At 40.4% G+C, this 13,032-nt stretch overlaps 1 protein-coding gene across 1 annotated transcript in view; it reads left to right on the plus strand.

Moving 5' to 3' along the window:
• The window catches only part of SHF (Src homology 2 domain containing F), a 338,508-nt gene that overhangs the window by 168,874 nt on the left and 156,602 nt on the right, over positions 1 to 13,032 (plus strand). The window contains exon 3 of the mRNA XM_040413828.1: positions 473 to 691. Within this exon, the coding sequence (XP_040269762.1) occupies positions 473 to 691 (219 nt within the window). The remainder of the gene's footprint in view (positions 1 to 472; positions 692 to 13,032) is intronic.

Below are 13,032 nucleotides of genomic sequence, written 5' to 3' on the forward strand. Positions count from 1 at the left end.
GAAAGCAGCTACCTGGCATCTAATAAGCTTTTTACCACAAACCAGGAAGTCCTGTCCCCGTTGACCGACCACTTATTGACTCTTCACTCCAGACAGATGCTTCCTTGCATCTCTCTGTATGGAAAGCTGTTGTCTACTGGAGAGAGAGAGTAATATACAGTACTCAACACATAATGTATAATGCACGGTCTACATAGCAAATAAGACAGACAGGAGGAGCTGCTGACAGGTCCCATTTACATGAGCTACACTTGGGAATAAAGTGAGAAACACTAGTGAATAGTTTAGTTTTTTTCTAAATCTATTTTAGCTGGATGAATTTGCATAAAACGTTGATTGCATGCTGTAGGTTTCCTTCCACATTTTCCCTTCATCCAATTTGATCAGTAAAAACTGCACTTTTTGTCTTTTTATGTAAAAAAAAAAAAAGAAATTAATTCATAAGTCAATGTTTTCTTATTTCTTTGCACAGAAATTCGCAGAAGGGGATCCAAAGATTTGCCTTGTAAACCCTTACATTTATATGACACACCATATGAACCATCAGAAAATGGATTTGAATCTGAAGGTGAAAAATCATCTGGTCAACGGCCACGGGAGTCTAGGCTGCCACAGGATGATGAGCGGCCTCCAGAAGAGTATGATCAGCCATGGGAATGGAAGAAAGATCGAATTTCTAAGGCATTTGCAGGTCAGTTGATACTGTACAGTCACCCAAATTAGCACTAAGGAGGTATTTATATGAGGACACCATGGTCACGACAGGAAGCTCCATTAAGCAGTGCAGGAAGAACAACAGATATGATCTAAAACAAAGGTCAACCAGAAGAAATCCACATTGTGGATGTTTTGACCTTGCTAGCAGCACAGACTGAAGAGCTATGTTGATTACATTTGTCAGTGTTGATTATGCAATTCATCACTTTATGTAAAATAAGCACACGGACCATGAGGAGGTGTCTCTGTATTTAAAGGCAGTGGAAGGTTAACATTTTACTATTTCTAGAAGTGCTACTGCACTACTACTGATGCATATACAGTACAGACCAAAAGTTTGGACACACCTTCTCATTCAAAGAGTTTTCTTTATTTTCATGACTATGAAGGCATCAAAACTAGGAATTAACACATGTGGAATTATATACATAACAAAAAAGTGTAAAACAACTGAAAATATGTCATATTCTAGGTTCTTCAAAGTAGACACCTTTTGCTTTGATTACTGCTTTGCACACTCTTGGCATTCTCTTGATGAGCCTCAAGAGGTAGTCACCTGAAATGGTCTTCCAACAGTCTTGAAGGAGTTCCCAGAGATGCTTAGCACTTGTTGGCCCTTTTGCCTTCACTCTGCGGTCCAGCTCACCCCAAACCATCTCGATTGGGTTCAGGTCCGGTGACTGTGGAGGCCAGGTCATCTGGCGCAGCACCCCATCACTCTCCTTCATGGTCAAATAGCCCTTACTTTCAAAGTTTTCCTAATTTTTCGCCTGACTGACTGACCTTCATTTCTTAAAGTAATGATGGCCACTCGTTTTTCTTTACTTAGCTGCTTTTTTCTTGCCATAATACAAATTCTAACAGTCTATTCAGTAGGACTATCAGCTGTGTATCCACCTGACTTCTCCTCAACGCAACTGATGGTCCCAACCCCATTTCTAAGGCAAGAAATCCCACTTATTAAACCTGACAGGGCACACCTGTGAAGTGAAAACTATTTTAGGGGACTACCTCTTGAAGCTCATCAAGAGAATGCCAAGAGTGTGCAAAGCAGTAATCAAAGCAAAAGGTGGCTGCTTTGAAGAACCTAGAATATGACATATTTTCAGTTGTTTCACACTTGTTTGTTATGTATATAATTCCACATGTGTTAATTCATAGTTTTGATGCCTTCAGTGTGAATCTACAATTTTCATAGTCATGAAAATAAAGAAAACTCTTTGAATGAGAAGGTGTGTCCAAACTTTTGGTCTGTACTGTACCTGTGTATACATTCCATATGCATTTGTATATAATGTACGTGAGTCTGTGTTTAACAGCTATCTATCTCTGTCTATCATCTCCCTGGTTCTCTCTCTCTCTCTCTCTCTCTCGCTGTCTCTCTCTTGCTATCTCTAGATCCCTCCTGCTATCTCTACCTCTCTCTATCGCCATCTCCACCTCTCACTCTATCGCTCTCTCTGTCGCTATCTCTCGCGCTCTCTCTGTCGCTATCTCTCGCGCTCTCTCTGTCGCTATCTCTCGCGCTCTCTCTGTCGCTATCTCTCGCGCTCTCTCTGTCGCTATCTCTCGCGCTCTCTCTGTCGCTATCTCTCGCGCTCTCTCTGTCGCTATCTCTCGCGCTCTCTCTGTCGCTATCTCTCGCGCTCTCTCTGTCGCTATCTCTCTATCGCTACAGATAGAGCAGGGTTAGCACTCGAACTCTTCTCAAATTTCTTAAATTGTCGCGTTATCTTGAAACAAAAGCCATTGAAAAGCAATTGAAGGTGTTTGCTTAGTTTAGATAGCACATCTCAGAAATCATGAGTGTTAACTCTACTACATCGGTATCTCTCTATCGCTATCTCTGTCGCTCTCTATCGCTATCTCTCTATCGCTCTCTATAGCTCTCTTGCTATCCCAAATGTGTCTATTAATTTATGTATTTATATAAATTGAATGCTAATGTTTAATTGTGAAACAAATTCCTTACTTAGTCAAACCATTACTAGTGGACATTGCTTTGTAAAAGGGTACAGATCATTATGCCCCTTGAGGGTACATCCACACGTGCCATAAATGTTCCAGATTCCTCACAATTAATTTCTGAGCAGCAAAGCGGATGAGATTTCAACAAATCTCATTTATACGCTTCATAAAAAATCTGGGCAGAGTCTGGGCAGCAGCTGACATGTGGTGGAGATTTTAAAATGTGCTGCTTGTCAGCTTTACATGACCACCATGGATTTCACCCTTTGCAATGCAAAATCTGCATCAAAGTGACATGTCACTCATGTAAATCCTGTTACAGATTTATTGCTGCATTCTATGTCCCATGTGGATGGGCCCTCAAAAGATTTATGAAGTATTTATGAAAAATATTTTATGTGCAGTTATTGTGAATGTGTACCACATCCATAATAACTTTAAACGGCATCTGTCAGTAGATTTGTAACTATGGAACTGGCATGTGCAGCTGAAGGTATCTGTGTTGGTCCCGTGTACATACAGTTGCAAGAAAAAGTATGTGAACCCTTTGGAATTATATGGATTTCTGCACAAATTGGTCATAAAATGTGATCTGATCTTCATCTAAGTCACAACAATAGACAATCACAGTCTGCTTAAACTAATAACACACAAAGAATTAAATGTTACCATGTTTTTATTGAACACCATGTAAACATTCACAGTGCAGGTGGAAAAAGTATGTGAACCCTTGGATTTAATAACTGGTTGAACCTCCTTTGGCAGCAATTACTTCAACCAAACGTTTCCTGTAGTTGCAGATCAGACGTGCACAATGGTCAGAAGTAATTCTTGACCATTCCTCTTTACAGAACTGTTTCAGTTCAGCAATATTCTTGGGATGTCTGGTGTGAATCGCTTTCTTGAGGTCATGCCACAGCATCTCAATCGGGTTGAGGTCAGGACTCTGCCTGGGCCACTCCAGAAGGCGTATTTTCTTCTGTTTAAGCCATTCTGTTGTTGATTTACTTCTATGCTTTGGGTCGTTGTCCTGTTGCAACATCCATCTTCTGTTGAGCTTCAGCTGGTGGACAGATGGCCTTAAGTTCTCCTGTAAAATGTCTTGATAAACTTGGGAATTCATTTTTCCTTTGATGATAGCAATACATCCAGGCCCTGATGCAGCAAAGCAGCCCCAAACCATGATGCCCCCACCACCATACTTCACAGTTGGGATCAGGTTTTGATGTTGGTGTGCTGTGCCTCTTTTTCTCCACACATAGTGTTGTGTGTTTCTTCCAAACAACTCAACTTTGGTTTCATCTGTCCACAGAATATTTTGCCAGTACTGCTGTGGAACATCCAGGTGCTCTTGTGCAAACTGTAAACGTGCAGCAATGGTTTTTTTTTTGTACAGCAGTGGCTTCCTCTGTGGTATCCTCCCATGAAATCCATTCTTCTTTAGTGTTTTACGTATCTTATATTCGCTAACAGGGATGTTAGCATATGCCAGAGACTTTTGTAAGTCTTTAGCTGACACTCTAGGATTCTTCTTCACCTTATTGGGCAGTCTGTGCTGTGCTCTTGCAGTCATCTTTACAGGATGGCCACTCCTAGGGAGAGTAGCAGTAGTGCTGAACTTTCTCCATTTATAGACAATTTGTCTTACCGTGGACTGATGAACAGCAAGGCTTTTGGAGATACTTTTATACCCCTTTCCAGCTTTATACAAGTCAACATTTCTTAATCGTAGGTCTTCTGAGAGCTCTTTTGTGCGAGGCATCATTTACATCAGGCAATACTTCTTGTGAAAAGCAAACCCAGAACTGGTGTGTGTTTGTTTTTTTGTTTTTTTTTATAGGGCAGGGCAGCTGTAACCAACACCTCCAATCTCTTCTCATTGATTGGACTCCAGTTGGCTGACACCTCACTCCAATTAGCTCTTGGAGATGTCATTAGTCTAGTGATTTACATACTTTTTCCACCTGCACTGTGAATGTTTACATGGTGTGTTCAATAATAACATGGTAACATTTCATTCTTTGTGTGTTATTAGTTTAAGCAGACTGTGATTGTCTATTGTTGTGACTTAGATGAAGATCAGATCACATTTTATGACCAATTTGTGCAGAAATCCATATCATTCCAAAGGGTTCACATATTTTTTCTTGCAACTGTATGTGCCCGCATTTCTGAGAAAAATGATGTTTTAATATATGCAAATGAGCTTCTAGGTGCATCGGGGGAGTTGCCTTTACTCCTAGAGGCTCTGCTCTCTCTGCAACTGCTGCGCCCTATGCACTTTGACAGGGCTAGACAGTGTAAACATTATCATGCCTGCCTGGCCCTGTCAAAGTGGATAGGGCATGACAGTTGCAGAGAGAGCAGAGACTGTAAGTGTAATGATACTGCCTCCATTGCTCCTAGAGACTCATTTGCATATATTAAAACAGAATTTTTCTCGAGGCACATATGAACATGGGACCAACACAGATAACTTCAGCTGCCAAGTGCACATGTAACAGGGCAGCGAGTTTCATGGGTACAAATCTGCTGATGGATACCCTTAAAAAATATTTTCGCACTGCAGGTCTAAGCACACCCAAATGGCACAGAAATTGTGACTTGCCAATCTTTTTTTTTTTTTTCCCCTAATCGGTGTAGCCAATGCTGTGTATATGTTCTTGAGATTTGTCTGTCTGTATTGATTTTCCTCATGAATTACACCTTCTACCTGGTTTCGGTACACTGAAATGTTTTGCAGTAATATCAATAAAAAAATAATGAGAGAAAATGTAAACTGTGCACTTTTATTGTTTTCTGGCATTGATGTAGAGTATGTAGTAACAGTTTAAGAAGCAGTCTTATTTTTAAGTCATAAAACCTTTTTTTTTTTTTTTCATTTTGGATACGTTCATGCTCAGTTACAGTGAGGCATGGTTAATAATGAAACCAGAACGTAAAAATGTACATGGAAAGTGCATGACTATATTGGTTAGGACAAGCAAGTTACAGAATTGGTAACTGCATGTTAGGCCTTATGTACACGGCCGTTGTTTGAGTCCGCATCCGAGCCACCGTTTTGGCTGCTCGGATGCGGACCCATTAATTTCAATGGGGCCGCAAAAGATGTCCGCATTCGTTGCTCCGTTACGGGGCCCCGCAAAAAAAAAAAAAATAGAACATGTCCTATTCTTGTCCGTTTTGCAGACAATAATAGGCATTTCTACAATGGGCACACGGGCGGCTTCCGTTTTTTGCGGACCGCAAAAAACGGAACGGTCGTGTGCATGAGGCCTTACATACTAATCTCTATATGATGGGTCCACGTGTTATTTTATAAATACATCAAAATTGTACCTTCTGGATATGGCATATACGCTGTATCAAAATGACTCCTTTGGGTCTACTGAAAATTGCCAACTAAGGCTTCTTTCACATTTGCATTACCAGTCTCCGGCAGGCTGTTCCAGAAGAGAACAGTCATATTTTCATGGTAGCCATTTTCTGTGGATATGCTATGATTGTCCATGTGGGACAACTACTTTAAAGGCTGTGGACAATTTTGATATTGGGGAAAATAATATAGTTATATATTAATATTATTATTATTATTATTATTATTATTATTATTATTCTAGTCATTACCTTGAGTTGAAAAAGTATCAATAAAGTGTTTCAGTTCTGAAGACATATCAAATGTTTTGATCAGTGAGGTCTAAAGGTCCCATTATACAGGACGATGTACAAGCAGATTGTCGAGAAGGAAGCGTTCCTTCCGGACAATCTGCTGATCGCTAGTGGAGGAGACCGGTGCATTTACATGCAGCGATCTCCTCCAGAGAATAGGAAGGGGCGATCACTAATGCCATCACACTTCCCCATACTGACTTACAGTACAGTACAGTCTGCAACTGAGAAACAAGGATTGTTGTGCTGCACAAAAGATACAATTACCCGATCAACAAGCGCGTATTTCCTATGAACGCTCATTACACGGGCCGAGAACTGAAAAGATCATCGCTAAAGAGCCCTTTAGTGATGAAACCACCACAGATCGCTAGAACTAAGGAGATTGAAGACTAACATAGCACGGTCTCTGCTCTCTGCAGGAGCAAAATCTTATGTCGCTTTTACACGTCAAAATGGGGTTATGACATGATTAATAAAAAAATCTTAAATCTTATAGTGCATAATTGCCTCTTTTTAACAAAGCTAGAACCATCCCTGTACCCCAAGAGGATCCGAAGATCTGACAATTTATTGCTATAATTGCTCTTCTAGATTTATTTCAAGCTGGCAGCTCAAGGGTTTGTGTCCTTACTGCTGCAGCTCTCTCCATGTAACTCACAGCTTCGCACAATAGACATGGCTAGTAGCAGTTGAAGGATGGAAATGAGCATGTGCGACCACCTCTGCAAAGGGGACAGAGAGAGAAAAGGCAAGAAACAAGCAGCAGGTGGCGCTATACCAATGTATATTTTATTGATTTAACTCAGAGGCGTTACCAAATTTTTAATTACATGCAATTACAAAAATATTCAGATCCAGGTGCTGGTTTGAAAAAATGAAGAATATTTTTGTGGGACCACCCCTTCAAGCTTTAGGCTCTACACTATTCATTCTTTTATTTTTCAACATCCTGATGCATAAATTGCAAAATTATTCCTATTTTTTTTTTTTACTTGGCTCGGTACAGATTGGGTTCATTTGAATGAATGAGTCTTGTGGGGAAAACAAAGTTAGACCATTTTCGGCACACACGATGGTTCTTGCAGAAAATTGCTCTTGTGCATAAACCGCTTCAATTGAATAGGTCAGTTTTCAGTCCCAGTGTTGTCCATTGTAAACTCAGACAGCACCCAGATGGAAATGCTGCCCATGTGAAATCAGCCTGAATCTTAATGAGTTTTGTTAAACTTTCTTGTGTGTAATTTACTCCTGTAGTAGGTCATAGGTTTAGTGGTTGGTAGGATCGATGCTATCTATCTACTTACTTGCCTACCTGTATATGTATTAAATTGGGCATGTAATAAATAACCTGGGTTGCTTGGAAATGCCCACTACATGGAAAACAGCCCGACTGTCTCTATTGTACCTCTTCCTGATATTCCTTTGGGTTTAGTGTGAACAGACCATGGCCATATACAGGTGAAACTCGAAAAATTTGAATATCGTGCAAAAGTCCATTTATTTCAGTAATGCAACTTAAAATTAGAATTTTGTGAAAAGGTTCAATATTTGGGGTTCCATAAGCTGTAAGCCATAATCATCCAAATTATAACAAATAAAGGCTTGAAATATCTCGCTTTGCATGTAATGAGTCTATCTCATATATTAGTTTCACCTTTTAAGTTGCATTACTGAAATAAATGCACAATATACAGGTGAAACTCGAAAATTTTGAATATGTATATATATTTTTTTTAAAACATGACTTTCTTCACCCCATGCAATGTACTACATCAAAAAGTGCAATAAGATGCAGCCTATCACAGACCCTCTCCATAAGACAAGTGCCCCTCCCCCAAACCATTCCATAACCCTTCAGGACGGAAGGCATCTGCAAGAGTTAGGGACTAGGTGCCATCCTCAACCAAAAAATAAAATAAAATCTTGATCTGTCTTCCACCTGAGTAACCACCCCATGTGTTGGCCAAAAGCATCAGTCTAAGTCTGCCCCCCACCCCCACCCTGAAGGGGATAGCAGGGGAAGGAGAGGGGTGAGGAAACTGATGGCCACACACAGCCCCTAGAACTCAAATGGTTGCCCATAAGGCCACTTCAACCCTAAAAAGTGACAGACAAACATGGAAAGTGAATACACAGTGCAACAAAATAAATAATAGTGTGCAATTATGGCTTGGACATCGGCCCAAAAAAAAAAAAAAGTCCTCATCTTGCCTAACCAGAAGGCCTGGGCAAAGAGAGGTGAGTGTGCTCAAATTTAAGAAAGTGTGCGCAAATGTGCAGTCCCTCAGTGGGTTACACCCGCAGTGTGTTCAGGCATCCCAGGATCACCATTCATAGGGCACTTTTGTACCTCAGGCTTTCAATTAACCCAGCCCATGACTTTGATCCAGAGGTGCTAGGTCACCAGCTACTGTTGTACACCTAAGGATTAACCTCCGTGTGTAGATCTGCTTCATCTCAGTGGCCTGGTCCAACCACTGTTAAGAACGCTACTTGATCTTAGCCAAGAGGCTGAGGAGCAACCTTACCCCTGGAGAACCACTCTAGCGATGGCCGTAGGCCTTATTAGATCCTTTCGATCAGAGAACCACTAATAAGCTTTTGGATGGCATCTCTACAATACAATATTTTCCTTTCAGTGCCTGCTGGCCATGGCTTCCCGGGTAAAATAGTTGTTTGCTTAGGGTCTTCAGAGCATGATCCATACAGATCAGCTCATCACTTTGTTGACTCTTTTTCAAGTCTTTGATAAAGCCAACCTATTTAGGCCTTATTCACTTGTCAGTGATTTCCATCAGTGATTGTGAGCCAAAACCAGGAGTGGAGGCTACACGGAGATATGGTATAATGGAAAGAACTGCACCTGTTCTGTTTTACAGCCACAACTGATTTTGGCTCAAAATCGCTGATTGAAATCACTGACCGAACACTGACTGTGTAAATAAGGCCTTAGGATGTGGATTACATTGCATTTCTCCTCTGGTGATCAGTTATTCATACGAGGGAACTATTATTCTATGGTATTATTTCTCTACTAAACTCATTTTTTCAGATATTAAGACTGTGCCAAATTGTCATTGACAGAAATGACAATAACCTGTTCTGGCCAGTTAGACTCCAGCTTTCCTTTTCTAAGTGAATGGGAAATCTCATTAGCTCCCATTACTCTGACTAATTCCTGGAGACACTGTTAATAAGAAGCATCGTTCGTTTGCAATAACCAATTTAGTGGGCAGACGCAATGTCTGGGAGTGATTAAATTTCCTGGAAGTCCAAATTTAAAACTTCTCCATAATTTTTTGGTTTGTACTTTTTTTTTACTAATTGTCTGTTTTATGTTGAAACTGTCTGCACTGATGTCATGAAGGACTGAAATGTCAGCTGCAAGTGTGTTACTGTTCACATACAGTAGGATGTATGAGCACAATATCAAATGTGACTAATATTTTTCATACTGGTGAGATAGATCATCAAGTCACATGGCAATGTATATCGCTGAATAAGTGTTTCATAAGTTGTATAGATTAGTAAAGTCCCAAGAACTAAGGTTGTTATGCTCCTATCTGATTTTGTGTTCTGTTCACTTTGTTGATTTGATTCCTGAGAAGACACTACCTAAAGTCCCCATACTTGCACTGTTTTTGGCGGGAACCAGCCAACAGTATATGTATGAGGTACCCCCAACAGTCTCCTAACAGATAATGTTGGGAGAGGAGGATCAGGCACTCTTGAATTTTAACACTCCATTTTTTTTTTCTCCAGAGGTGTCTGGCAATGGCTTTTCTAACTTTACCACTGAAAACACTTACACACTTGGCCAAACAGAGCGTGCATGGGCAAGTCAGGTGAGATAGCTGCTGTTGGTCAAAGAAATGTTGGACAAGATCAGAAGACACAAGGTCACTTATGAGTGGCTTTGAGTTATTAGACACTGCATGTTGTCATTGGCATCACTGGAACTTGGTGCTTACACAGTACAATTACCATCAGGGATGTCAAATCTAATAATAAGATTACTGGCACTCTGTTGTTAGATTAGTTTTGTATAAGAAAAGTATAGAACTGAACCCTGCGGGGGAGATTTATCAAACTGGCGTAAAGTGGAACTGTCTTAGTTGCCCATAGCAACCAATCAGAGTCCACCTTTTTGTTTCCTAAGGAGCTGTAAAAATTGAAAGCTGGAATCTAATTGGTTGCTATGGGCAACTAAGCCAGTTCCACTTTACACCAGTTTGATAAATCTTCCCCTACAGGTCTACTTATAGCTTTAACAGTTTTTCACATTGTCTGTGTGAAGATCAGTCAGTTATAAATCTTCACAAAGGTAATAGTTGTTTGATCTAGGCAACATTTGTTAATTGTACAGCAATATTTTCTGGTTTAGAAAACTCATTTTCAAATGATCATAATTTTTTTTTAGTAAATAGAGGGTCCTGCATTCAAGACCCTCAACTGTTAGCCAGAGCAGAGAAAAGCTACAAAGAGTCTCTCACTCTCGAATATCCAGCAGGTTTGTACTTAATTCATACAGCATATAACTTCTAACCCTCAAGTATCCTTCCCTACGCTACTGTCCATCTTTAAAGACTTTGGTTTCATATCCAATTTCAAAATCAACTATAGCAAATCAGAAGCATTAAACGTCTCTTGTCAACCATCTATTATATAACATCTCAAAAGGTCAACCCCCTTTACCTAGGCCTCAAAGTATACAATATCTGGGGATCCATATTTCAGCACATCCAGATGAGCTACTGGCTCTCGATTACACCCCCTCTTACAATCTGTACGAACACAACTTGGATCTCTAAAAATCCCATTTATCTCCTGGATTAGAAAAAAGAACTTTCTTAAGACATACATAGTCCCCAAGTTCCTTTACTTAATGCAATCGATCCTTATTTGGCTACCACTTAACTATTTCGCTGAAATCCATAGGCTATTCTTCTCTTTCCTCTAGGGTGGGAGATCTTCTAGAATTGCATATTCAATCCTTACTAGGGAGAAAAAATTTGGGTGCTTTGGGCTACCCGACCTGCACATATATTATAAGGCAGTGCAAATGACCAGGAGCATATCACTACTCACAACCTACTCCCCCGTCCTTTTCTCAGATATTGAACAATATCTCCTGACCCCGGCGGAGAAACTAGTCCTATGGGGGATACGACAGGTCTCACCTAACGCTTTAACCCAATCCTTCCTGATGAAGGGGACACTGGTAATATGGTCCAAACTCTTCAAATCGCAGGAGCTTAGATATCCACTCTCCAATACTCCTCTAGTTTTACTACAAGCCCACCCTCAGGTTCAAGAGCCCTCTGGAGTATGGTCAATGCTAGCTAATGTCTCTGTGAAAGAGATCTTCCTGACCGATGGCTCATTGGATTGGGACAAAGTATTAAACTTATCCAGAATATTAACAGCACCTTTTTTACATCTTCTCGACTTTCGCAGAGACACGAGAAAGCTCACACTGCCTTGCAATTCCTCCTCCACACCTGGCCAGAAAAGCTAATCTCCATAGAACAACTTCCCAAACACCTATTATCTCTTTCTTATAAATCTTTTCTATCTGCTGTACCACCTAGGCTATACTTCCAAGCGACATGGGAAACAGAACTCGGGATAACCCTGAAAAGGCTTTCATTTTGTCACATTCACATGGGTTTAATAAATGCATTAAGATACAAGAGAACTCATACAAGTTACTGACTAGGTGGTACAAGACCCCAGAATTCCTCCATAGGTGGAATGCTGATATACCTGATTAATGTTGGTAGTGTGGAAGTGGAATTGAGTCCCTATCTCATATCTGGTGGACTTGTCCACGCATCAAACCATTTTGGTCAAAATATATAACCAATGTATTTAGTACCACTAATATTTATCTGCCTGCTGACCCAGCCAACATTGTGGGAGACCTGTAACCCCCCCCCCTATGCACTTACTGTGCCCCAACATGAGCCACTCCACGCCCTAGTTGGGAAAGGATTGTCACACCATACTCCGCCCGCTATAACAGTTACTACATAGGTTTTCCTTCCTCAACTCAACATGCATGTAGGCCCTGCAGGCCCTCCCAACCCCTCGCCCAACCCCACCAGACTTCCTGTGACTACCCCCTTATCCTCTTCTCTCCTGCTTTTCATGACCACTTACTTGGTCACTACTATCATTTAGGTACCACGTTAGCGCTAATTCTCCTTCTCATAACTATACAAAATGCTTATCTTTGGGACTAGTGCCTATATGCCTTTTATGAGATCAGAAGTTTGTAAGTGCCATTTGTCATATTTGTTTTGTATCCATGCTATCTTACAGACCAAGTATGTTTTCATGCTTCTAGTCTTTAATTGTTGCTTTTATTATTATTATTTTTTACATTCTTATTGCTTCTCAATAAAGAGAATTTATAAATCATACAGCATATAGATTTTTTTTTTCCACTTCCTTTCAGGTTTATGTTGACTACCCTTTTAATAATGTAACTAGCCCTTACACACTGCTTGCTCTATTTTAATGTGGCTGGATACATCTTTCTCAAATGGAAACCAGTAATCTGATCAATGCCTAGTTGATTGCAGGGAGTCTGGTTGTGTAAACTTCTGATATTCAACTTTTATTGTCTTAGGAAATTGTGCAAAACCACAAATTTCCCTTTTAGCCATCTAT

Source organism: Bufo bufo, chromosome 1 (assembly GCF_905171765.1).
Source record: "Bufo bufo chromosome 1, aBufBuf1.1, whole genome shotgun sequence".
In the NCBI taxonomy this organism is placed as follows: domain Eukaryota; kingdom Metazoa; phylum Chordata; class Amphibia; order Anura; family Bufonidae; genus Bufo; species Bufo bufo.